Genomic DNA, 25,960 nt, shown 5'->3' with positions numbered 1-25,960 from the left:
CAATTCATATTCAATGTTAATATACTGTTCAGAAATACTTTCCATGCTATTCCTTGTCGACATCTTACACTCTCTCTGTTTTGACCATCAGTTATTTTGCTGCCCAAACATACAAACTCAAAGTCCTTTGCTGCCTCTGTTATAATGTCATCAGCAAATTTCAGAGTTTTTATTTCTTCTCCCTGAACTTTAACTCCCTTTTCAGATTTCTCCTTGGTTTCTTTTATTGCTTGCTCAGTGTACAGACTGAATAATGTCAGAGACAGGACGCAACCCTATCTCACTCCCTTCTCGACTATACTTACCTTTCATGTCCTTCGACTCTTACAACTGCAGTCTGGTTTCTGTACAAGTAGTGATTAACATTATGCTTCCTGTATTTTATGCCTGATACCTTCAGAATTTCAAAGAGTTTATTCCAATTGATATTGTCAAAAGCTTTCTCTAAATCTACAAATGCTATAAATGCAAGTTTATCTTTTTTAAACACATTTATTATGAAAAGTCATAGTCAGTATTGCCTACCATGTTCCTTAATTTCTCCGGAACCCAAATTGATCCTCAAGTTTGGCTTCTACCGGTTTTCCATTCTTCCATAAAAAAAATGTGTGTCAGTACTTTGTAATCATGTTGGTAAGGCTAAAATGCATTTACTGTGTGTGTGTGCAGCTCTTCACTGTGCATTGATGTTGGCAGTTTGTTGACACTGGTCATTGCCAATCAGGTGGTGGTATACAGTAACCAATGAGAACAGCTGAATCAAGTGATTTCTTTCAGTGCACAATATGAATTGATTACGTTTGTTTTCAATATGGAGTGTGCAAGAATAACTTTAACTGACCTGATTTTTATGAATTTTAAGGATGGTTACTAATTTGTGTGTTTGTTTGATGAATGGAAAGGAAATTCGATTTTGCAGTGATTGACTGTTCCATCGGTTCTTGGTAGATTATTTTATACATTATGAATGAAAACACAACACTTGTTTAATATTCTGCAAGATTTATTATTTATTTCACAAACCAGTTTACGGCTGTCATGCCATCATCAGGTACAAACATAAATATATGGTGCAGTGAAATTTTGTGGGATCAAAGATTTTAAACAAGTGCATCTATGGAGTATCTCCATTTTCAGAGATGAAAAATGTTAGTCAAATTCAGAAATAAAACTAAAAGAATTATTTCAGTGAACATGAAATGTAAGATTATTTAACAAAGAAAATATCTGATATATTTGATCTTACTTAAATAATCTTATATCACATCATGAAATTCCAACAAGTTGCAACACTATACATAGACTTCAAAATGCCATCTGTAACGGAAGTGTGTTCCAAGCAGTGAGCTGACAGTGAATTTGTTTTGGCAGAAAACCAGGCAATCACAGATATTCACAGGCACTTGCAGAATGTCTATATAGACATATAGACCTGGCAGTGAAGAAAAGTATGATGAGTCTTTGGACGAGGTGTCTGTCATCATCGTAACAAGGTTGCACAAACCTGACTGATCTTCCGTGTGCTATTGGGATGCATGCAGCTGTGAATCCTGCAATAGTGGAAAGAGTGGACACGCTCATTCGACACGATCAACGAATCACAATCAAACAACTTTTTGTTCAAATGGACATCTCTATTGCAGTGCTGACACACTCATCAACCAGTTGGGGTACTCAAAGTTGTGTGCCCCCTGGGTTCCTCACCGCCTAACAAAAGACCTCCTTACTTCCATCTGTTTGTCGCAATAAAGGATGCCCTCTGTGGGACGCAGTATATGGATGGTAGGAAGGTTATTGATGCAGCAAGACATAGGTTCCAATGTCTTACCAGTAGAGTGGTTCCATGCAGGCATACAGGTCCTCTCAGTACGGTAACACTGGACTGAACGAAAATTATGTTGAAAAATAGGATTTTGTGGCCAAATAAGTGGGAAATAATATAGCGAATTGGAATCCTGAATAAAACCAAGTTTTTTTTTTTTTTAATAAAAAAAAACTACCTAAGTCTATTTGTGAAAGCATCGGAAATTATGAACATGCGTTATGATTAGCTACCAACTGACACGTGATTCATCACACGAGTTCTTACCAGTATTGGCATGCAACACAACAACTGTGGACACCATAAGCACACTTATACCAGTTGGTACTATTCACACATTTCAGCACATGCCTTTTTCTGGAATGGGAATGATTACATTCTTCTTGAAATTTGATCACATTTCATGTGCATCCTATCTTGCACACGAGATAGAATACTTTTGTCATGGCTGGCTCTCCCAAGGATCTCAATAACTGTAAGGAAATGGTGTCTATTCCAGATACTTTTTTTTTTTTTTTTTTTTTTTGTGGTTTTAGGGCGCACAACTTCAATGGTCATTAGCGCCCTGACTACTCTAAGAATGCACCGCGAGGCACAAGTTGACAACAACAACTAAAAGGGAAAACACGATAAAAAGACAGACTGACAGGCATAGGATTAAAAAACAACATCATCAAATGTCCTTAGCGAGGTTTGTCAAATTGATAAAACAAAGAACACGAGCAGCTGCTCGTGGGTCATCCGCTAAAATGGCATCGAAAGTATTAGGCAGGTTAAGATCGAGGCGCAGTGTGTTAAGATCTGGACAGGACATTAAAATGTGTCTAACCGTCAGCAAGTGCCCACATGGGCAGAACGGCGCCGGCGCAGCCGTCAGCAGATGGCGATGGCTGAACCGGCAGTGTCCAATTCTGAACTGGGCTAAAACGACCTCCTCCCGCAGAGAAGGGTGTGAGGAGGACGTCCAAGCCACGGGAAGAGGTTTTAAGGCCCGAAGCTTGTTGTCGGTAAGTGCAGCCCAATCGGCATGCCACAGCGATAAGATGCGCCGACAAATGACCCTGCTAAAATCGGACGAAGGGACACAACAAGAAGCTGTCCGAGGCTGGAGGACCGCAGCCTTGGCCGCGGCATCTGCAGCTTCGTTCCCAGGGATACCGACATGGCCAGGAACCCACATAAAGCTAACCGGAGAACCGACATCCACCAGCTGCTGAAGAGAGCGTTGGATCCGGTGTACGAAAGGGTGAACCGGGTACGGATCACTGAGGCTCTGGATGGCGCTCAGGGAATCTGAGCAGATGACATAAGCAGAATGTCGGTGGCGGCAGATGTAAAGAACAGCCTGGTAGAGGGCAAAGAGCTCAGCTGTGAAGACCGAACAATGGCCATGGAGCCGGTATTTGAAACTTTGTGCCCCGACAATAAAGGAACACCCGACCCCGTCATTGGTCTTAGAGCCATCTGTATAAATGAAAGTCATGTTGATGAACTTCGAACGAAGTTCCAAAAAACAGGAGTGGTAGACCGAACCGGGGGTGACCTCTTTTGGGAGCGAGCTGAGGTCAAGGTGAACGCGGACCTGAGCCTGGAGCCAAGGTGGCGTGCGGCTCTCGCCCACACGAAAGGTTGCAGGGAGTGAAAAATTAAGGTGTTGAAGGAGGCGACGAAAGCGAATGCCAGGGGGTAGCAGGGCAGAGACATACAACCCGTATTGACGGTCAAGAGAGTCGTCAAAAAAGGAACGATAAGACGGATGGTCGGGCATTGACAGTAGCCGACAGGCATACCGACAAAGCAGTATATCCCGCCGGTAGGTGAGTGGCAATTCGCCAGCGTCAGCATGAAGACTCTCTACGGGACTGGAATAAAATGCTCCGATCGCAAGTCGTAAACCCCGATGTTGTATGGAGTTGAGGCGGCATAAGATGGATGGCCGTGCAGAGGAGTATACGAAGCTCCCATAATCCAGCTTGGAGCGGACGATCGACTGATATAGACGAAGTAGGACGGTTCGATCCGCTCCCCACGACATACCACTGAGAACACGGAGGACATTTAAAGAACGGGTACAACGGGCGGCCAAATATGACACATGTGGAGACCAGCTAAGTTTCCTGTCAAATGTAAGGCCTAAAAATTTGGTTGTCTCCACGATTGGGAGAGCAACGGGACCGAGTCGTAAGGACGGTGGGAGAAACTCTTTGTAGCGCCAGAAGTTAATACAGACCGTCTTCTCGGCAGAAAAACGGAAGCCATTGGCGACACTCCAGGAGTAAAGACGGCCAAGAGAACGCTGAAGACAGCGCTCCAGGACACGTGTACACTGCGCACTGCAATAGATGGTAAAATCGTCCACAAAAAGGGAGCCTGATACATCAGCTGGGAGGCAATCCATTATTGGATTGATCGCGATGGCGAAGAGAGCGACGCTCAAAACTGAGCCCTGTGGCACCCCATTCTCCTGGCGAAAGGTGTCGGACAGGACAGAACCCACACGTACCCTGAACTGTCGATCCATTAAAAAGGAATGAATAAAAAGAGGGAGGCGACCGCGAAGGCCCCATGTATGCATGGTGCGGAGAATGCCCGCCCTCCAACAGGTGTCGTAAGCCTTCTCCAAATCAAAGAACACAGCCGCGGTAGGGCGCTTCCGCAAGAAGTTATTCATAATGAAGGTCGACAATGTAACCAGATGGTCAACAGCAGAGCGGCGCCTACGAAATCCACATTGTACATTGGTAAGTAGGCGTCGAGACTCGAGCAGCCAAACCAATCGAGAGTTAACCATTCACTCCATCACTTTACAGACACAGCTGGTAAGCAAGATAGGTCGATAACTGGAAGGCAAGTGCTTGTCCTTCCCCGGCTTAGGAATCGGGACAACAATACACTCGCGCCAGCATGCGGGAACATGTCCCTCAATCCAGATGCGATTGTATGTACGAAGAAGAAAACCTTTACCCGCAGGAGAAAGGTTCTTCAGCATCTGAATATGAATAGAATCAGGCCCTGGAGCGGAGGACCGTGATCGGCCAAGTGCGGTTTCGAGTTCCCGCATGGTGAATGGGGCATTATAACTTTCACAATTCGAGGAGCGGAAGTCAGGTGGCCTAGCCTCCTCTGCCTGTTTGCGGGGGAGGAAGGCAGGGTGGTAATGAGCGGAGCTCGAAACCTCTGCGAAAAAGCAGCCGAAGGCATTGGAGACAGCCTCAGGGGCCACAAGGACTTCATTCGCGATCTTCAAGCCAGAAACTGGGGAGTGGACCTTAGTGCCAGATAGCCGGCGCAGGCTACCCCAGACAACAGAAAAAGGAGTAAAACTGTTGAAGGTGCTTGTGAAAGCAGCCCAGCTGGCTTTCTTGCTTTCTTTAATAATACGACTACACTGAGCACGTAATCGTTTATAATTAATACAATTCGCCACTGTAGGGTGGCGTTTAAAGGTGCGTAAAGCACGTCGACGAGCACGTAAAGCGTCTCTACATGCTGCGGTCCACCAGGGGACCGGTACGCGACGTGGAGAAGAAGTAGGGTGAGGGATGGAATATTCAGCAGCAGCGAGAATGACTTCCGTGAGGTGTGCGACCTGACGATCGCAGCTTGTGAAGGTTTGATCCTGAAAGGTCGCCCTGGAAGAGAAGAGCCCCGAGTCTGCCTTGGAGATGGTCCAACTAGAGGAGCACGGAGAGGGAGTATGCTGCAGGAGATGGATAACACACGGGAAGTGGTCGCTCGAATATGTATCAGCAAGTGCATACCACTCAAACCGGCGTGCAAGTTGGGGAGTACATATAGAGAGGTCTAAATGGGAATAGGTGTGAGATGTATCCGAAAGAAAAGTAGGGGCGCCAGTATTGAGGCAGACAAGATTGAGCTGGTTGAAAAGGTCTGCTAACAAGGAGCCCCTCGGGCAGGATGCTGGAGAGCCCCAAAGGGGACGGTGGGCATTGAAGTCTCCAGTTAACAAAAATGGTGCAGGTAGCTGAGCAATAAGTTGCATCATGTCTGCCCTGGTAACGGCAGATGACGATGGAGTGTAAATGGTACAAAAGGAAAACGTAAAAGTGGGGAGAGTAATGCGGATGGCAACTGCCTGCAGGCCGGTGTGCAACGTGATGGGATCGTAGTAAATATCATCCCGGACCAGCAACATAACCCCTCCATGAGCTGGGATACCTACCACAGGGGGTGGGTCAAAACGCACAGAGGCGTAGTGTGCCAAGGCAATTTGATCGCATGGGCGTAGCTTCGTTTCCTGGAGGGCTACGACGAGCGGACGATGCAAGCGGAGCAGCAACTTCAAGTCCTCTCGGTTGGAGCGAATGCTGCGAATATTCCAGTGAATAAATGCCATCGTAAGAAAAGGAAGATGAGAGAAGGGGTCACCTCGAAGGCCGCTTAGGGCCTGGCTTCGAGCGAGCACTGCCGCCGCTATCAGTAGGCGGACAGTCATCGTCCATGGGGTCTATAGGGTCATCGGCCATCTCGGGAGGATGGCCGGGAGGGGGAGCTTCCTCCGCCGGTGAACGGCCAGATGTACGGCTACCAGCGGTGTGGCCAGGCGAAACGGATGACGGCCTGGGGCGGCAACCGCTGGGTGGCGCAGGAGAAGAAATGCGCCGTGGCGGAGAAGGAGAGCTGTGCTTCCTATGCACCTTTTTGGAAGGACGTTTGGTGGAAGTACCGGTCGAAGGCTGGGAGGTTGAGGGACGGAGGAAGTCTGCACGGGATGGTTCCTTCTTGAAGGCCCATGCATCTGACTTCGGGGTCTTCGACTTAGCAGAAGCTGAGGAAGGGGCTGGTGTCTGTGGGGTGATGGGAGGAAGAGGAGACGTCGACCGTGCGATCTTAGCACTGGCGGAACGGACGACCGTGGTGCTGAAGGTCAGATCGCATGTCTGGGTTGCTACCTCCCGGGTAGTCCGAGGAGAGGCGAGGACAGTACTGTATTTCCCCGCTGGGAGCAGCGTGGGCTTCCTACTAGCCAATAGCTTGCGAGCAGCCGAGGTGGACACTTTCTCTTTGACCCGAATTTCTTGGATACAGCGTTCTTCCTTATAGACAGGACAGTCGCGGGAGGATGCGGCATGGTCACCCTGACAGTTCACACAACGAGGAGACGGAGGTGGACAGTCACCCTCATGGGCATCCCTGCCACAAGTGACACATTTAGCCGCATTGGAACAAGACTGTCGAGTGTGATTGAAACGCTGACACTGGTAGCAGCGCGTAGGTGTCGGGACATAGGGGCGAACAGAAATAACCTCGTAGCCCGCCTTGATGCGCGATGGTAGCTTAACACTATCGAAGGTCAAGGAAAGTGTCCGGGTCGGTACAAGGTCATTGTTGACCTTTTTCATGACCCGATGGACAGCCGTCACGCCCTGCTCAGCGAGGAAAGATTGAAGCTCCTCGTCAGTCAATCCGTCGAGGGAGCTAGTATAGACTACACCACGAGACGAATTCAAAGTTCGGTGGGCCTCCACCCGGACAGGGAACGTGTAGAGGAGGGTGGCCCGAAGCAGTTTTTGTGCCTGAAAGGCACTCTCAGTTTCTAGTAATAAGGTGCCGTTACGCAACCTGGTACAAGATTTGACAGATCCGGCTATGGCATCTACGCCCTTCTGAATAACGAAAGGGTTGACAGAGGAAAAATCCTTTCCGTCCTCAGATCGAGAAACTACGAGGAACTGTGGGGCAGGCGGTAGTACTTTTGTCACTGTTGGCTGGTCACGTTTCCGTTTTTGGGTCGAAGTCGAGAGAGATGGAGTAGAATCCATTGCGGAGGAATCCCCCATGATTGCCAGCGTCTCCAATGGCGCGCTCCTTCCTTGTGGGGACCCTCTCAGAGGGCACTCCCGCCTTAGGTGAAGGTTTACACCTCAGGTCACACCTCCCGAGAAACAGACGGAGGGACCAATCGGCATGGTCAGAAGGTATCAGCTCAGGCAATCACCCCTCCCCGGGCCTGGCCTTTACCAGGGGGTACGCGCGTGCCTTACATGTCTACCCAGGGCGGGGACTTACGCGTTACCCCGTCACCGGCTACGCGTGCGAACGCGTGGGTCGGCCTTCAGGCACGCACAGGGAGGAAGGAAGAAGAGGAAAAAGAAGAGAGAGAGGGAGAAAGAGGACAGACTGTCTCAAACGCCAAGGCGGAGACCAGAGAAGGCAAGGAGAAGAAGGCAATGAGAAGGCAAGGAGAAAAAGGCAATGAGAAGGCAAGGAGAAAAAGGCAATGAGAAGGCAAGGAGAAAAAGGCAATGAGAAGGCAAGGAGAAAAAGGCAATGAGAAGGCAAGGAGAAAAAGGCAATGAGAAGGCAAGGAGAAGTCAAGGGAAAGAGTAAGGAAGACAGTGAGGTGGAGAAGAGCAAAGAAAGGAACCAACAAAAGGAAGGAAGAGACGAGAAGTGAAAAACCAAAAAGACCACGATTATAGGTCGTGGAACTGTCCGTCTCCGGATGCAGGCGCTAACTACCCCCATGAGGGGGATGGACTCCTTTTAGTCGCCTCTTACGACAGGCAGGAATACCTCGGGCCTATTCTAATCCCCGGACCCGCAGGGGGGCCAGATACTTTGTTACAGTTTAGTCACCAATGTTGCAGTATCATATGTTTCATCTCATCTTACTTTACATCCTCTTCCCTTTCTATAAAATTGTCTTCAAGTTGATTTCCCTTGTACATCCCTTCTATGTATTCCTTCCACTTTCGCCTTCTTTGCTTAGTACTGGCTTGCCATCTCAGCTGCTTCTCTTTTCTGCGAAGGTCTCTTTAAGTCTCCTATAGGTGGCAGCAATCTTCCTCCTAGTTATTCACACTTCTGTAGTCTTCATTTGTCTTCTATACATTTCTGCTTAGTCAGTTGGCACTTTGTCAGTTTCATTTTTTTTAGACTTCTGTATTCCCTTTCATTTTCTGCATTTTTATTTTTTCTCCTTTCAAAAATTCAGTATTGCACGTGTTATCCAAGATTTCCTAATGAACCATGTCTTTTTGCCACCTTACTATGGACAATTGGATTACATCCTTTCCAAATAACATATTTCCTATGCATATGCACACGATCACTACCTATTTTACCTTCTGTGAGCATTCTTTTGCAGCACTGAATATCTCAGATGTACACTTAAGGATTTCATTTTCTGGCAAAAATTGTGAAATACTCATATGTTTATAGTGACACAGTTACACACTCATACAGTACATGCCTGTCCTAAGTTGTGTTTGCTAAAATCGTACATAATTTCAATGATAACATGATTTTCTATCTTTGATTGACTGGTTCTGTCGGCTAATTATAGTATGAGAGTCAGAAAAATTTTCACCCTCCCTTGCATTACAATGTTATTCGGGGCTTTGGAGATAAATGCCTCTTCCTGGATGTTAAGAAAGATGGAAAAAGGTTTCTGTGAACCAACAGACAACAAAGTAACAGCCTACAGTCAACACACATTAGTGCATTAGGAAATTGTGCAATACAACCAATATTACAGCAGCACCATAATGAAACCAAATAACTTTTCATGGCAGCAAACTATTCCAAAATTCTACACTGCAGTGCTGGGCAGCATTCCATTCACTGACAATGTGACTAACTGTCCCCAGTTGATGTTTGAAATTATTTATGCCAGGGTGGATCAAAAAGTAAAGCCTGTTGTACAATTAAAATTTTAATAATGAACAGAATACAGTGGAATTAGTACACAGCATAGCTTGGATGTCCTCCACACAACATTACTGTTTAGCACTGTCACATGCATTTATATTTACATGCCATCGTTGAACCCAGGCATCAAAATCAGTTTCAGAAAATTCATGGGTTTTTCTTCTGGACCATGAATTTAAAGTTGTTTTAACCTTATTCAAGTGATTGAATCTGTAACCATGTAGGTCATCTTTATACTACAAACAGATGGGGTCAAGTCAGACCATTTATGCAATTGCTTGGATTGTGGAAGCACCCATTACTGCCACCTTAAGTTTCTCAAGTGTGGTTAAATAGAGTTCGCTGTTGATTGTAAACTTTCAATGTGTTTGCCTCCTCAAATCACTTCATCAGCATGTCCTCAATTGTCATCTATGACACATGTTTTGCCGGCTGACCGCTGCAAGGATTATCTTCAATGACCATTTCTCCATTACTCAATTTCTTCACCCAATGCCGCACATTTCTGGTGTCCATTACAGCATACTGATACACTTTTATTTTGAATGAGGTTCAAATAGCTTTAAAACCATGGGTCAAGAAGCAAAACCCTAAATTTTTCCAAACTGCTTTGATGCCTCGGTTCAACAACATAGCAAACATGTGCAATTGCGGGGTGACTTTGTTAAATGGTACTAGTATATACAGGACAGTTAAGGCTACAATCTGCAGTAATTTCACTGTTATATGTTCATTACTAATCTTTTTATGACACAGGTGGCATTACTTTTGGACCCACCCCCATATTATTAAAAATACTGGTATTCACTTATTGCATTCAGTGCCATTAAGAGGAAGTAGGAAGTTCATAACAAATTAAACACTGGAATGTGACAATATTACTCTAAAGAAAATGCCTAACAGGCTGGTTCTGTCTCATTTCACAATTTCAAAATGAAAAGTGCTTTTTCAGTAGACCTAAAATTAACAAAAACAAGGTGATTTCTTTCAAGATTATTTTATTTTCATGGTTTTCTAGAGCTGATCCTCAAGAAATAGAAGTGTTTATACACAACAACAGGAACCAGTTAACAGTAACATACGTGAATAGACAAACATAGGGGAAAAGAAAGTTCATTTTAAAACATTTTGGTGTGAATCGACTACGTATTAAGAGAAGAAGTATTCATATAACCTACTGGTTGGTCCGAATATTTTACGAAACTCATTCACTTCATAGTAGTAAAATAGTTTTACACTAACAGAGCTGTTTTTCAAGTTCACACACAAAGCCAGAGCCTGTATTCTGGATCAACTAAAAACAAGCTCTCCATTTAACAAAATTTAGTGGTTAGATGTGATGACATGCTTGTATATTGGTTATTCACAATGAACAGTAAAGCTTATTTCATGTTTTAACATTTAGCTCCATAAAAGAACACATCAAAATCTTATAAGACTTGAATAATATAACTTTACATTTATATTTTATATTATTTTTTATATATTTTATATTATTTATAACTTTATATTTATATTTTATATTATAACTTTCTCTCTCTCTCTCTCTCTCTCTCTCTCTCTCTCTCTCTCTCTCTGTGTGTGTATGTGTGTGTGTGTGTGTGTGTGTGTGTGTGTGTGTGTGTGTACACATTACTGTCATCCAAATGTTTTCTTTGATCTATTTGCACTTTGCCTATTCTAGTTTCCCTTGCTTTGTTTGTACCCTTATAAAAATTAATTCAGCTGACTGTTTCATTTCAGGCCATCTTTCTCCTATCCCTTCTTCAACTCCTAAAAATTGATTGCATTTAACAACATTGTTCATCCAGTTTTTTCCTCTCCACTTAGAACTGGGAAAAATCTTGGAACGAATAGTGTCTTCCTTATTAACAGTAAAATTTGTGTAACTGCAATATCAAGTTAATAATGATTCCTTTCTTTCCTCATTTTTAAGTATTCAGTAACTGTATTGTCTTTACTGTCTGCCTTCTGCACTAACATAAAACACAACAGAGCACAACAACTACAAATTAAATATTTATAGCATATTGCACTCTTTTCCATTAACTATTTAATTATGTTGAAATTTCTTTCTTAATTACAGCACTGCACATTTAATGTGAATTATAAACTGAATTCTCTCTTGATAATTTCTGCACATAAAAGTGCTCCAGCAGAGTGAGAACAGATTATTTTTGTTCTTAGTTATTTTCTTAACACTACAGCCTGATAAAGTGAAGTGTGTGTCTAACAAAGAGGCCAGAAACATGCCAAGACATGCTTTTGGACACTTCACCTTATCCACTACTGCACCTCAAGTAATTCCAGATGCGCCTTCCATGCACACACAAATCTTTGTCAGGCTACGTATTTAATATATATGATATTATGGATGATGAAGGAATATGAAAACTAATTAATAATGATATTTTTCCCAGAAAAAAAATGCATTTAGTCTTTTTCAGTCTACATTTAATAATGTCCATATAAAGTATAATACATTTAGGTCACTATCTACAATATACTGCAAAAATAAAAAATATATCTTTAAAATACTGTGATGATAAAATAATTGCTGCACAATTACATTTCAGTGCTTACAAGAATATTTAAAAGAAAAAAAAAATAAATAAACTTCCAGATTGAATAAAAAGATCACACTTACTGAAAGTATACACCTTGTTCAAATTATTAACTATAGGAAAGAGTGAATACCAAAACTTGAACTTTTGGAGTCAAACAGCCCTCTGCAGTGATGCGAAGAGGTGACATGTGAGAATAAATACATACCAGAAACACACAATTCATGGTGCAGGGAAGAAACCGAATGGCAACAATGGAATGTAATATGTGACATTCAAATTTCAAAGAAGTTAATAATACAGCTCAGCACAGAATGCAGTGTCAAAGATAAATAACTAATAGTAAACAAAATTCTTGTGTTGTTTATCGTCTAGCACCCGTAATCATATTTCATGACTTATGTACACAAAGCTGCTTGTTCCCTCAACCAAGTACTCATTTAGTCTTGCACAGTTGAGTCAATCAACATCTAATAATACATAAATTTGAAGGTGTCACAAGAAACTGGACCAGAAGTAAAGATAGATGAAGACGTAGAAGGAAATAGTTACAAACAGCAGAACACTCAGGTGTTTGAGGGGGTGGGGTGAGAAAGAGGGGAGGGGGGGGAGGAGGGAGGGAGGGGGAGGGGAGAGAGAGAGAGAGAGAGAGAGAGAGAGAGAGAGAGAGAGAGAGGGGGGGGGGGGATATTGAACAAGAATGTAATACTACAATTTGTTGTTGTTATGGTTAGATTTCATGTAGCATGGACTTTGTTCTCTTTCTGAATTATTAACTTTTCTGGAATTTGGATTCCAGCTGTCTCATTCGATTTCTGTCCTGTACCTGTAGTATGATGTTTTACAATTTTTGAGCATACTGCTGCACACACCATATTCATAAATCTTGCTCATCTTTTTACAATTCATTTGTGCAAAACTTTTTTGTATTGGGATGATAAAACTTCAGAATGATCAAGACTTGGTTCCACTTTTTCCTGTCAGTTTCCGTAACTTTTCAAATTCAGCAAATATTTGTAGATTTTGTCTGCACTTGACTATTAAAAAACTGTAGTCCAAATAAATATGAAAAAAGTAAAAGAAATCTTATAATACACCAAATACCACTCTTTATATTGCTAAGTGGTATCCTGCAGATTGCATGTTTTGCAATGTTATTTCATCATAATAGTCTGATTGATTAAATTCTTGATGACATAAAGAAAAAATAATTTCTTAAGCAAAATTTTCAGAAACAAATGAGTAAAAAGTGATGTGGTGATAATGAGCATTAAAATGCAGACATGCTGTGTTACAGTCAGCACCAGATGAAAGAGCAACCTGAACAATTATGAAATAGGAACAAAGTTAAGATATCATGCTTTCATATTAGAAATAATTTGCTTTGGGCTCAGTAGTACACGTAAAGGAATGACAAAATAAAGGGAAACAGGCGTGGGCAAGACTTCCTGCATAGTGGGTTATTGTTTGTGTAGAATAGAGTTTCATCTTTTGGCAAGTGAAAGCACTTTCCTGTCATTGCTGGAAATTACTGTGATAGATAACACTGGCCATTTAACATTCTCTATCCGGGATTCCTCAACAGACAGCATTTATTTCATATGGTGTACCAGGAACATATGACAGTAAAAATAAATAACACCAATTTTATCATATCCTCAGTAGTAAAAAATATGATTCAACGTAACTTTTATAAATGATCACAGTGAATATGTAGTCAGTAGTCACAACTTATTTACAAATTTTATCAGTGGCAAACACGTTAAAATTATAATGTGTAAAACTCTGGGGCACTGTCATAAAAAACAATAGTATACTTTGGACAAAAGTTCTTTGGTAACTGTTTCACAAAGCCAGGTGTTGTTCTTCAGTGATAAACCACATAAATAACTTGTCCCTTAAAAGTCAAACAAAAAAAAAATTGGGACTAATTGTGAACTAAATCTATAGTTTTTATCTACAACAGCATACATCACCATTCAGTACCTAAACTGAAGTAATAACATTCATCTTATTTTCCATATTAATTTATATGTTTTCAGAGGTTATACAACCCATACCTATTGTAAAACTTAAGGGCAACTTAAGCAATAAATGTAACCAGCAATGACAGTCTCAAAGTGTGTGCAACCTAAGTTACAGCAACTATAACTATAGTTGTATGTTTTCCTAGGCATTCAGTCTGTAGAATGACAGAATACCTAGCTGTCAGAACAGAAAAAGACAGTAGAAAAAGTAAAAGAAAATGCTTAAATCATGGGTTACATTTGGTATAAACAATTCTTTGAAACAATGGACTCCATGTCTGTAACATTACTTCAGTTTTATCTAATATGAAGACGTTTTCGTATCTACACAGCCATTGTAACATTGGTTTCACATATCTAGTAAAAACAGTGATGATTTCTGGTTCATCTTAATTCAGACCTAAAAAAAGAAGAAGAAGAAGAAGTTGTTATCAATGCGCTAATTCACTGTATTGTCCTAGTTTCTATCTATTATGTGGTACAAAACATTCATAACACACCTAAAGTACTAGTCAATAAGTCCACTGAGTTTTTCAGTCTGGTAATGAAAAAAAGTTATTTCAAGCTGTTAAAATTAGTGTATGAATGCATGGTTTTACAGTGATATGAATGAATAAAACCTTCTCAAGCTTCCAGCAGGGCCAGTTGGTAGAAAACCCTCTAGCTTTCGACCAAGCTCTTCTTGGCCATTTTCATGTTATATAGCTGTGCTGCTGGCTATGACATCTATAGCTGTGCTGCTGGCTATGACATCTATAGCTGTGCTGCTGGCTATGACATCACTTGTGCTCTCTTCCTCGACAACTGTGCCAATGTTTTCGTCTAGTGTCTGTCACACTTGTTTCAACCTCGCCATGGCCATGTCCCAGGCTGTGCTGAGCTGCAAACCGCTGTTCTTGTTGACAATGTTTTTCAGATTTTTTATTTCTACCCATTCTTTTATGACACTGTCCCCAAATCCCTTTGTCCTCACAATAACACATGTTTCATCAAATAGGATTCGGTGTCTATTTCCTACAGCGTGTTCTGTCACAGCTGATTTTTCAGGATAGCGTCGGTGTAAGCACCTCTTGTGTTCTGTCTGGCATTTCTCCACAGTGTGACGTGGTAGCAGCCACACTGACATGGTATTTTGTACAGTACAGACATCCTAAGCCCTAGATTGTCCTTCACAGATCTCAAGAGCTGTCCATTTTTGCTGGGGGCCTGAACAACGATGAGACGTTGGGTCTCTCAAGAAGCTGGCTAATCTCTCCCAACACTGCGCTATATAGCGATGAGGCATGGCGACACAGCAGTCATCTACAACTTGAAAATGGCCGAGGAGAGTTAGGTAAAAAGTTCATGGGATTTTAACCAACTGATGCCACTGGAAGCCCGCAATCATTTTATTCATGTTAAAGTAGCATTCATAATGGATTTTTTGATAGGAATAAGTATAATCACAAAACTTAATACAATTTCTTTGCTTTAAATTAAAAAGTTTGTGCTGTTGACACACTGTATGGGTATGAAAATTTCAAAGTGAGGCTACAAGAGAGTGGAGAAAGGATGTTCCACCCATCACGTAACAGCTACAGGGATAGAAGTGGTAATCTCCACATAACACATACAGTAGTAGTAACAATGGAAATGGTGTCTTCAAAATAGCTGTTCTGAGTAGTCTAGATATGTAAGTATTTTGCATTTATTTCTGAGCAAGAAATTCAGATTTTCATAATTCTTCTTATAAACATGTACTACATCTGCATTTTTCCAAAAGAATTCATTAACAACTCTTCAGCATATACTCTTCTGATATACGAAGTTACATGCAACAACAGTACATAATTTAATATATTGATGCATATTCTAACAATGTGTTATTAGAAACAATGCAAAGTTTTCAAACATTCATAACAGTATTTAGTCACTGGGATATCATGGAGTTCAAGCAAGAACATTTACATGCAAGAGCTTCTTGTAATCATTATCAAGGGAAAATACATTTGATATTTTGTCTTGGGAGGCTGTAAATTTCAATCCTTAAAAAAATTCACCAGTGAAAGAAATTCTCTTGAAAATAATAACTCTGCACCTGAATAATGCTAATGTTGTTAATATTTTCTATTCAAGATAAAAGACAAGCACTAGAGAAGAAAATACATGATATGTCAGAGAATAGTTGTGAAAAAACAGTTCCTACATCTAACAGTACTTAAACAGCTACATCTGCAATCTTAAAAAAGCGTCTTCACGTCAGTGACATTTAAAACTGGTGGACTGCACAAAGCAAACACACAAAAAGAAGGATCAGAATTTGGAGTTTTGTCTGACAATGCTTGTTAAGTAGCTATTCAGGTTGTGTCCCGCCAGACTGTCATACATGGAACCATTCAAATTTGGCCCATTTGATGGAGGAATATTGCAACAGTGCAGAGATATTAGTGCACTTAGGCAGACATTAGTATAAGGGCCGATCAAAAGGTTTCTGTTTGAGGGCCGTACAGTCCAGAATTGGTATGTCAATCAGGCAAAAACACTATGAACATTAAGACAACCATCCCACCGAAGTGCCATGTTGAAGATACCTGTTTCACCATGTCCTTCTGCTTCTGTTGCCCGGCAGGAATGACTGACCCTTCAAAGCCTTTTTTAAGTATGATGACTGCATAGGGAGAGATCAGGATTATATGGTTTGTGCTCAAGTGTCAGCCACTTGAATTAGCATAATGACCGAGGCCAACCTCTCAGATCGGCCAGCATCTTGTGTCAAATCGCAACTAGCACAGTACTTGGTGCAGCATTCCACAATGATGGTTTTGGACGGACAGGTTATTCTTTATTTTCCAATGGTGTTTGTCCTTTGGCAGCTAAGAAAAGAACAACATGATGTTGGTCCTACTTGGAAGCATTTGGTAATAACGTTGCCATAATTCATGTTTCCACATTTACCGTACACCCGTCGGAAACGCACAGATGCCTCTCTAGTCCCTTGCCTACATGTCAGCACTTACATACCTGCATTGTAGTTGCACTATGTTGCATATATGCTGCAGAAACACCCTCAAATGGAAACTTTTTGAGTGCCCCTTAACAACTGTGCAAGTAATGACCACTAGCAGGTCAAAATTGCTATTAGGTCCATAACTGTTGAGAAATGTGACTCTACCAATTGGACTTCTACTGCTTGATGGAACAGCTGTGATTAAACTTGTCCAACACAACAGAAGGGGATAAGAACTTTGGGCTATATATTGGTGTCTCCTTTCTTTATAGGCAGTGGACACATTGTTTCAGTCTAACTTATGACGATGACAATGACTGTAGAGAGAGAGGGGGGGATAGATGATGATGATGATGATGATGATGATGATTTTGGTTTGTGGGGGCGCTCAACGGCATGGTTATCAGGACTCGAACAAATTCCCAATCTTTTTCACTGTCCAGTCTTCTTTTCCCAAAAGATGATGAAATGATGAGGACAACACAAACACCCAGACCCCAGGCAGAGAAAATCCCCAGCCTGACCAGGAATAGAAGCCAGAACCCTGTGATCTAGAGGAAGCAATGCTACATCTACAACTACATGGATACTCTGCAAATCACATTTAAGAGCCTTGCAGAGGGTTCATCGAACCACCTTCATAATTTTCTATTATTCCAATCTCGTATAGTGCAGGGGAAGAATGAACACCTGTATCTTTCCGTACAAGCTCTGATTTCTCTTATTTTATCTTGGTGATCGTTCCTCCCTATGTAAGTCGGTGTCAACAAAATATTTTCGCATTCGGAGGAGAAAGTTGGTGATTGGAATTTCGTGAGAATATTCCATCACAACAAAAACCGCCTTTCTTTTAATGATGTCCATCCCAAATCCTGTATCATTTCTGTGACACTCTCTACCATATTTTGCGTTAGTACAAAACGTGCTGCCTTTCTTTGAACTTTTTCTATGTACTCAGTCAGTCCTATCTGGCAAGGATCCCACACCACGCAACAGTATTCTAAAAAGAGGACAGACAAGCGTAGTGTAGGCAGTCTTCTTAATAGGTCTGTTACATTTCCTAAGTGTTCTGCCAATAAAACGCAGTCTTTGGTTAGCCTTCCCCACAACATTTTCTATGTGTTTCTTCCAATTTAAATTGTTCATAATTGTAATATCTGGGTATTTAGTTGAATTTACAGCTTTTAGATTAGACCGATTTATCATGTAACCGAAGTTTAATGCGTTCCTTTTAGCACTCATGTGGATGACCTCACACTTTTCGTTATTTAAGGTCAACTGCCACTTTTCGCACCATTCCGATATTTCTCCTAAATCGTTTTGCAGTTTGTTTTGATCTGCTGATGACTTTATTAGTCGATAAACGACAGCATCATCTGCAAACAACCAAAGATGGCTGCTCAGATTGTCTCCCAAATCGTTTATATAGATAATGAACAGCAAAGGGCCTATAACACTACCTTAGGGAACGCCAGAAATCATCTCTGTTTTACTCGATGACTTTCTGCCAATTACAACCAACTGTAACCTCTCTGACAGGAAATCACAGATCCAGTCACATAACAGACGATAATCCATAAGCACGCAATTTCACTACGAGCCGCTTGTGTGGTACAGTGTCAAAAGCCTTCCAGAAATCCAGAAATATGGAATCGATCTGAAATCCCTTGTCAATCACACTCAACACTTCATGTGAATAAAGAGCTAGTTGTGTTTCACAGAAACGATATTTTCTAAACCCATGTTGACTGTGTGTCAATAGACAGTTTTCTTCGAGGTCATTCATTATGTACGAACACAATATATGTTCTAAAATCCTGCTGCATATCGACATTAACGATATGGCCCTGTAATTTAGTGGATTACTACTCCTACCTTTCTTGAATATTGGTGTGACTTGTGCAACTTTCCAGTCTTTGGGTACGGATCTTTCGTCGAGCGAACGGTTGTATACGATTGTTAAGAATGGAGCTAATGCATCAGCATACTCTGACAGGAACCTAATTGGTATACTTGCTTTTATTAAGTGATTTAAGTTGCTTCACTACTCCGAGGATGTTGGCAGCTGTTCTCGATTCGAATTCTGGAGTATTTACTTCGTCTTCTTTTGAGAAGGCATTTCGGAAGGCTGTGTTTAGTAACTCTGCTTTGGCAGCACTATCTTCGATGGTATCTCCACTGCTATCGCACAGAGAAGGCATTGATTGTTTCTTGCTGCTAACATACTTCACATACGACCAGAATCTCTTTGGATTTTCTGCCAGGTTTCGAGACAAAGTTTCGTTGTGGAAACAGTTATAAGCATCTCGCATTGAAGTCCGTGCAAAATTTCGAGCTTCTGTAAAAGATCCTGGGGATTTTGGGTCTGTTTAAATTTGGAATATTTGTTTCGTTGTTTCTGCAGCAGTGTTCGAACCCGTTTTGTGTACCAAGAGGGATCAGCTCTGTCGTTTGTTAATTTATTTGGTATAAATCTCTCAATTGCTGCCGATACTATTTCCTTGAATTTAAGCCACATCTGGTCTACACTTATATTATTAATTTGGAATGAGTGGAGACTGTCTCTCAGGAAGGCGTCAAGAGAATTTTTATCTGCTTTTTTGAATAGGTATATTTTTCACTTATTTTTCAAGGCTTTGGGGATTACAATACTCAATCTTGCTACGACAGCCCTGTGTTCACTAATCCCTGAATCGGTTTTGATGCTCATTATTAACTCAGGATTATTTGTTGCTAAGGGGTCAAGTGTGTTTTCACAACCGTACTATTCGTGTGGGTTCATCAACCAACTGCTCGAGGTAATTTTCAGAGAATGCGTTTAGCACAATTTCGGATGATATTTTATGCGTACCTCCGGAATTAAACATGTATTTTTGCCAACATATCAAGGGTAAATTAAAGTCCCCACCAACTATTATGGTATGATTCGGGTATGTATTTGAAATCAAACTCAAGTTTTCTTTGAACCTTTCAGCAACTGTATCATCTGAATTGGGAGGTCGGTAAAAGGATCCAATTACTATTTTATTCTGGTTGCCAACAATGACCTCTGTCCATACTAACTCACAGGAAGTATCTACTTCAATTTCGCGACAAGTTAAACTACTACTGACAGCAACAAACACACCTCCGTCAACCGTGTTCAGCCTATCCTATCGGAACACCGTTAGACCACGAGTTGTGGAGAGAGAGGGGGAAAGGGAACAGAATGTGGCACTGGCAAACCTAACACAGATACAGGCAGAGGATTATTTTTTTGTGGTTTTAGGGCGCACAACTTCAATGGTCATTAGCGCCCTGACGACGTTAAGAATGCACCGCGAGGCACAAGTTTAAAACAACAACTAAAAGGGAAAACACGATAAAAGACAGACTGACAGGCATAGGATTAAAAAACAGCATCATCAAATGTCCTTAGTGAGGTTTGTCAAATTGATAAAACGAAGAACACGAGCAGCTGCTCGTGGGTCATCCGCTAAAACGGCATCTAAAGTACATGGCAGGTTAAGATCGAGACGCAGTGCGTTAAAATCCGGACAGGACATTAAAATGTGGCGGACCGTCAGCAATTGCCCACATGGGCAGAACGGCGCCGGCGCAGCCGTCAGCAGATGGCAATGGCTGAACCGGCAGTGTCCAATTCTTAACCGGGCCAAAACTACCTCCTCCCGCCGAGAAGGGCGTGAGGAGGATGTCCAAGCCACGGGAAGAGGTTTCAAGGCCCGAAGCTTGTTGGCTGTAAGGGCAGCCCAATCGGCATGCCACAGCGATAAAATGCGCCGACAAATAACCCTGCTAAAATCTGACGAAGGGACACAACAAGAAGCTGTCCGAGGCTGGAGGACCGCACCCTTGGCCGCGGCATCTGCAGCTTCGTTCCCAGGGATACCGACATGGCCAGGGACCCACATAAAGCTAACCGGAGAACTGACGTCCACCAGCTGCCGAAGAGAGCGTTGGATCCGGTGCACGAAAGGGTGAACCGGATACGGATCACTGAGGCTCTGGATGGCGCTCAGGGAATCGGAGCAGATGACATAAGCAGAATGTCGGTGGCGGCAGATGTAAAGAACAGCCTGGTAGAGGGCAAAGAGCTCAGCTGTGAAGACCGAACAATGGCCATGGAGCCGGTATTTGAAACTTTGTGCTCCGACAATAAAAGAACACCCGACCCCGTCATTGGTCTTAGAGCCATCTGTATAAATGAAAGTCATACTGATGAACTTCGAACGAAGTTCCACAAAACGGGAGTGGTAGACCGAACCGGGGGTAACCTCTTTTGGGAGCGAGCTGAGGTCAAGGTGAACGCGGACCTGAGCCTGGAGCCAAGGTGGCATGTGGCTCTCGCCCACTCGAAAGGTTGCAGGGAGTGAAAAATTAAGGTGTTGGAGGAGGTGACGAAAGCGAACTCCAGGGGGTAGCAGGGCAGAGACATACAACTCGTATTGACGGTCGAGAGAGTCGTCAAAAAAGGAACGATAAGATGGATGGTCGGGCATTGACAGTAGCCGACAGGCATACCGACAAAGCAGTATATCGCGCCGGTAGGTGAGTGGCAATTCGCCAGCGTCAGCATGAAGACTCTCTACGGGACTAGTATAAAATGCTCCGATCGCAAGTCGTAAACCCCGATGTTGTATGGAGTTGAGGCGGCGTAAGATGGATGGCCGTGCAGAGGAGTATACGAAGCTCCCATAATCCAGCTTGGAGCGGACGATCGACTGATATAGACGAAGTAGGACGGTTCAATCCGCTCCCCACGACATACCACTGAGAACACGGAGGATATTTAAAGAACGGGTACAACGGGCGGCCAAATATGACACATGTGGAGACCAGCTAAGTTTCCTGTCAAATGTAAGGCCTAAAAATTTGGTTGTCTCCACGATTGGGAGAGCAACGGGACCGAGTCGTAAGGACGGTGGGAGAAACTCTTTGTAGCGCCAGAAGTTAATACAGACCGTCTTCTCGGCAGAAAAACGGAAGCCATTGGCGACACTCCAGGAGTAAAGACGGTCAAGAGAACGCTGAAGACAGCGCTCCAGGACACGTGTACACTGCGCGCTGCAATAGATGGTAAAATCGTCCACGAAAAGAGAGCCTGATACAGCAGCTGGGAGGCAATCCATTATTGGATTGATCGCGATGGCAAAGAGAGCGACGCTCAAAACTGAGCCCTGTGGCACCCCATTCTCCTGGCGAAAGGTGTCCGACAGGACAGAACCCACACGTACCCTGAACTGTCGATCCATTAAAAAGGAATGAATAAAAAGAGGGAGGCGACCGTGAAGGCCCCATGTATACATGGTGCGGAGAATGCACGCCCTCCAACAGGTGTCGTAAGCCTTTTCCAAATCAAAGAACACAGCCGCGGTCGGGCGCTTCCGCAAGAAGTTATTCATAAAGAAGGTCGACAAGGTAACCAGATGGTCAACAGCAGAGCGGCGCCTACGAAATCCACATTGTACATTGGTAAGTAGGCGTCAAGACTCGAGCAGCCAAACCAATCGAGAGTTAACCATTCGCTCCATCACTTTACAGACACAGCTGGTAAGCGAGATAGGTCGATAACTGGAAGGCAAGTGCTTGTCCTTCCCCGGCTTAGGAATCGGGACAACAATAGACTCACGCCAGCATGCGGGAACATGTCCCTCAATCCAGATGCGATTGTATGTACGAAGAAGAAAACCTTTACCCGCAGGAGAAAGGTTCTTCAGCATCTGAATATGAATAGAATCAGGCCCTGGAGCGGAGGACCATGATCGGCCAAGTGCGTTTTCGAGTTCCCGCATGGTGAATGGGGCATTATAACTTTCACGATTCGAGGAGCGGAAGGTAGGTGGCCTAGCCTCCTCTGCCTGTTTGCGGGGGGAGGAAGGCAGCGTGGTAATGAGCGGAGCTCGAAACCTCTGCGAAAAAGCGGCCGAAGGCATTGGAGACATCCTCAGGGGCCACAAGGACGTCATTCGCGACCGTCAAGCCAGAAACTGGTGAGTGGACCTTAGTGCCAGATAGCCGACGCAGGCTACCCCAGACAACAGAAGAAGGAGTAAAACTGTTGAAGGTGCTTGTGAAAGCAGCCCAGCTGGCTTTCTTGCTTTCTTTAATAATACAACGACACTGAGCATGTAATTGTTTATAATTGATACAATTCGCCACCGTAGGGTGGCGTTTAAAGGTGCGTAAAGCACGTCGACGAGCACGTAAAGTGTCTCTACATGCTGCGGTCCACCAGGGGACCGGTACGCGACGTGGAGAAGAAGTAGGGTGAGGGATGGAATATTCAGCAGCAGCGAGAATGACTTCCGTGAGGTGTGCGACCTGACGATCGCAGCTTGTGAAGGTTTGATCCTGAAAGGTCGCCCTGGAAGAGAAGAGCCCCCAGTCTGCCTTGGAGATGGTCCAACTAGAGGAGCACGGAGAGGGGGTATGCTGCAGGAGATGGCTAACACACGGGAAGTGGTCGCTCGAATATGTATCAGAAAGTGCATACCACTCAAACCGGCGTGCAAGTTGGGGAGTACATATAGAGAGGTCTAAATGGGAATAGGTGTGAGACGTGTCCGAAACAAAAGTAGGGGCGCCAGTATTGAGGCAGACAAGATTGAGCTGGTTGAAAAGGTCTGCTAACAGGGAGCCCCTCGGGCAGGATGCTGGAGAGCCCCAAAGGGGATGGTGGGCATTGAAGTCTCCAGTTAACAAAAATGGTGCAGGTAGCTGAGCAATAAGTTGCATCATGTCTGCCCTGGTAACGGCAGATGACGATGGAGTGTAAACGGTACAAATGGAAAACGTAAAAGTGGGGAGAGTAATGCGGATGGCAACGGCCTGCAGGCCGGTGTGCAACGTGATGGGATCGTAGTAAATATCATCCCGGACCAGCAACATAACCCCTCGATGAGCTGGGATACCTACCACAGGGGGGTAGGTCAAAACGCACAGAGGTGTAGTGTGCCAACGCAATTTGATCGCATGGGCGTAGCTTCGTTTCCTGGAGGGCTACGACGAGCAGACGGTGCAAGCGGAGCAGCAACTTCAAGTCCTCTCGGTTGGAGCGAATGCTGCGAATATTCCAGTGAATAAGTGCCATCGTAAGAAAAGGAAGATGAAAGAAGGGGTCACCTCGAAGGCCGCTGAGGGCCTGGCTTCGAGCGAGCACTGCCGCCGCTATCAGTAGGCGGACAGTCATCGTCCATTGGGTCTATAGGTTCATCGGCCATCTTGGGAGGATGGCCGGGAGGGGGAGCTTCCTCCGCCGGTGAACGGCCAGATGTTCGGCTACCAGTGGTGCGGCCAGGTGAAACGGATGACGGCCTGGGGCGGCAACCGCTGGGTGGCGCAGGAGAAGAAATGTGCCATGGCGGAGAAGGAGAACTGTGCTTCCTATGAGCCTTCTTGGAAGGACATTTGGTGGAAGTACCGGTCGAAGTCTGGGAGGTCGAGGTACGTAGGAAGTCTGCACGGGATGGTTCCTTCTTGAAGGCCCGTGCATCTGACTTCGGGGTCTTCGTCTTAGAAGAAGCTGATGAAGGGGCTGGTGTCTGTGGGGTGATGGGAGGAAGAGGAGACGTCGACCGCGCGATCTTAGCACTGGCGGAACGGACGACCGTGGTGCTGAAGGTCAGATCGCACATCTGGGTTGCCACCTCCCTGGTAGTCCGAGGAGAGGCGAGGACAGTACTGTATTTCCCCGCTGGGAGCAGCGCGGGCTTCCTACTAGCCAATAGCTTGCGAGCACCCGAGGTGGACACTTTCTCTTTGACCCGAATTTCTTGGATACAGCGTTCTTCCTTATAGACAGGACAGTCGCGGGAGGATGCGGCATGGTCACCCTGACAGTTCACACAACGAGGAGACGGAGGTGGACAGTCACCCTCATGGGCATCCCTGCCACAAGTGACACATTTAGCCGCATTGGAGCAAGACTGTCGAGTGTGATTGAAACGCTGACACTGGTAGCAGCGCGTAGGTGTCGGGACATAGGGGCGAACAGAAATAACCTCGTAGCCCGCCTTGATGCGCAATGGCAGCTTAACACTATCCGGGTCGGTACAAGGTCATTGTTGACCTTTTTCATGACCCTATGGACAGCCGTCACGCCCTGCTCAGCGAGGAAAGATTGAATCTCCTCGTCAGTCAATCCGTCGAGGGAGCTAGTATATACTACACCACGAGACGAATTCAAAGTTCGGTGGGCCTCCACCTGGACAGGGAACGTGTACAGGAGTGTGGCCCGAAGCAGTTTTTGTGCCTGAAAGGCACTCTCAGTTTCTAGTAATAAGGTACCGTTACGCAACCTGGTACAAGATTTGACAGATCCGGCTATGGCATCTACGCCCTTCTGAATAACGAAAGGGTTGACAGAGGAAAAATCCTTTCCGTCCTCAGATCGAGAAACTACGAGGAACTGTGGGGCAGGCGGTAGTACTTTTGTCACTGGTGGCTGGTCACGTTTCCGTTTTTGGGCAGAAGTCGAGAGAGATGGAGTGGAATCCATTGCGGAGGAATCCCCCATGATTGCCAGCGTCTCCGATGGCGCGCTCCTTCCTTGTGGGGACCCTCTCAGAGGGCACTCCCGCCTTACGTGAATGTTTACACCTCAGGTCACACCTCCCGAGAAACAGACGGAGGGACCAATCGGCATGGTCAGAAGGTATCTGTGGTGTCACCGCCAGACACCACACTTGCTAGGTGGTAGCTTAAATCGGCCGCGGTCCATTAGTACGTGTCGGACCCGCGTGTCGCCACTGTCAGCACTTGCAGACCTAGCGCCACCACATGGCAGGTCTAGAAAGACGGACTAGCGCTCGCCCCAGTTGTACGGACGACATTGCTAGCGACTAGACGTACGAGGCCTTCCTCTCATTTGCCGAGAGACAGTTAGAAT

The 25,960-nt window shown here is 44.2% G+C and overlaps 1 protein-coding gene across 4 annotated transcripts in view; it reads right to left on the bottom strand.

Annotated features, from left to right (window-relative positions):
* Positions 1-12,726: 12,726 nt before the first annotated feature.
* The window catches only part of LOC126175723 (bromodomain-containing protein 8), a 272,574-nt gene continuing 259,340 nt past the window's right edge, over positions 12,727-25,960 (bottom strand). For all 4 annotated transcript variants that reach the window (XM_049922659.1, XM_049922657.1, XM_049922658.1 and 1 more), the window contains one exon: positions 12,727-14,487. In XM_049922659.1, coding sequence (XP_049778616.1) covers positions 14,482-14,487 — 6 coding nt within the window. In that variant the 3' untranslated portion in view covers positions 12,727-14,481. The remainder of the gene's footprint in view (positions 14,488-25,960) is intronic.

The sequence above is a fragment of the Schistocerca cancellata genome, chromosome 3 (assembly GCF_023864275.1).
Source record: "Schistocerca cancellata isolate TAMUIC-IGC-003103 chromosome 3, iqSchCanc2.1, whole genome shotgun sequence".
NCBI classification, from domain to species: domain Eukaryota; kingdom Metazoa; phylum Arthropoda; class Insecta; order Orthoptera; family Acrididae; genus Schistocerca; species Schistocerca cancellata.
Note: the sequence above shows the minus strand (reverse complement) of the source record. Positions and strands in the feature narration are given on the sequence as shown.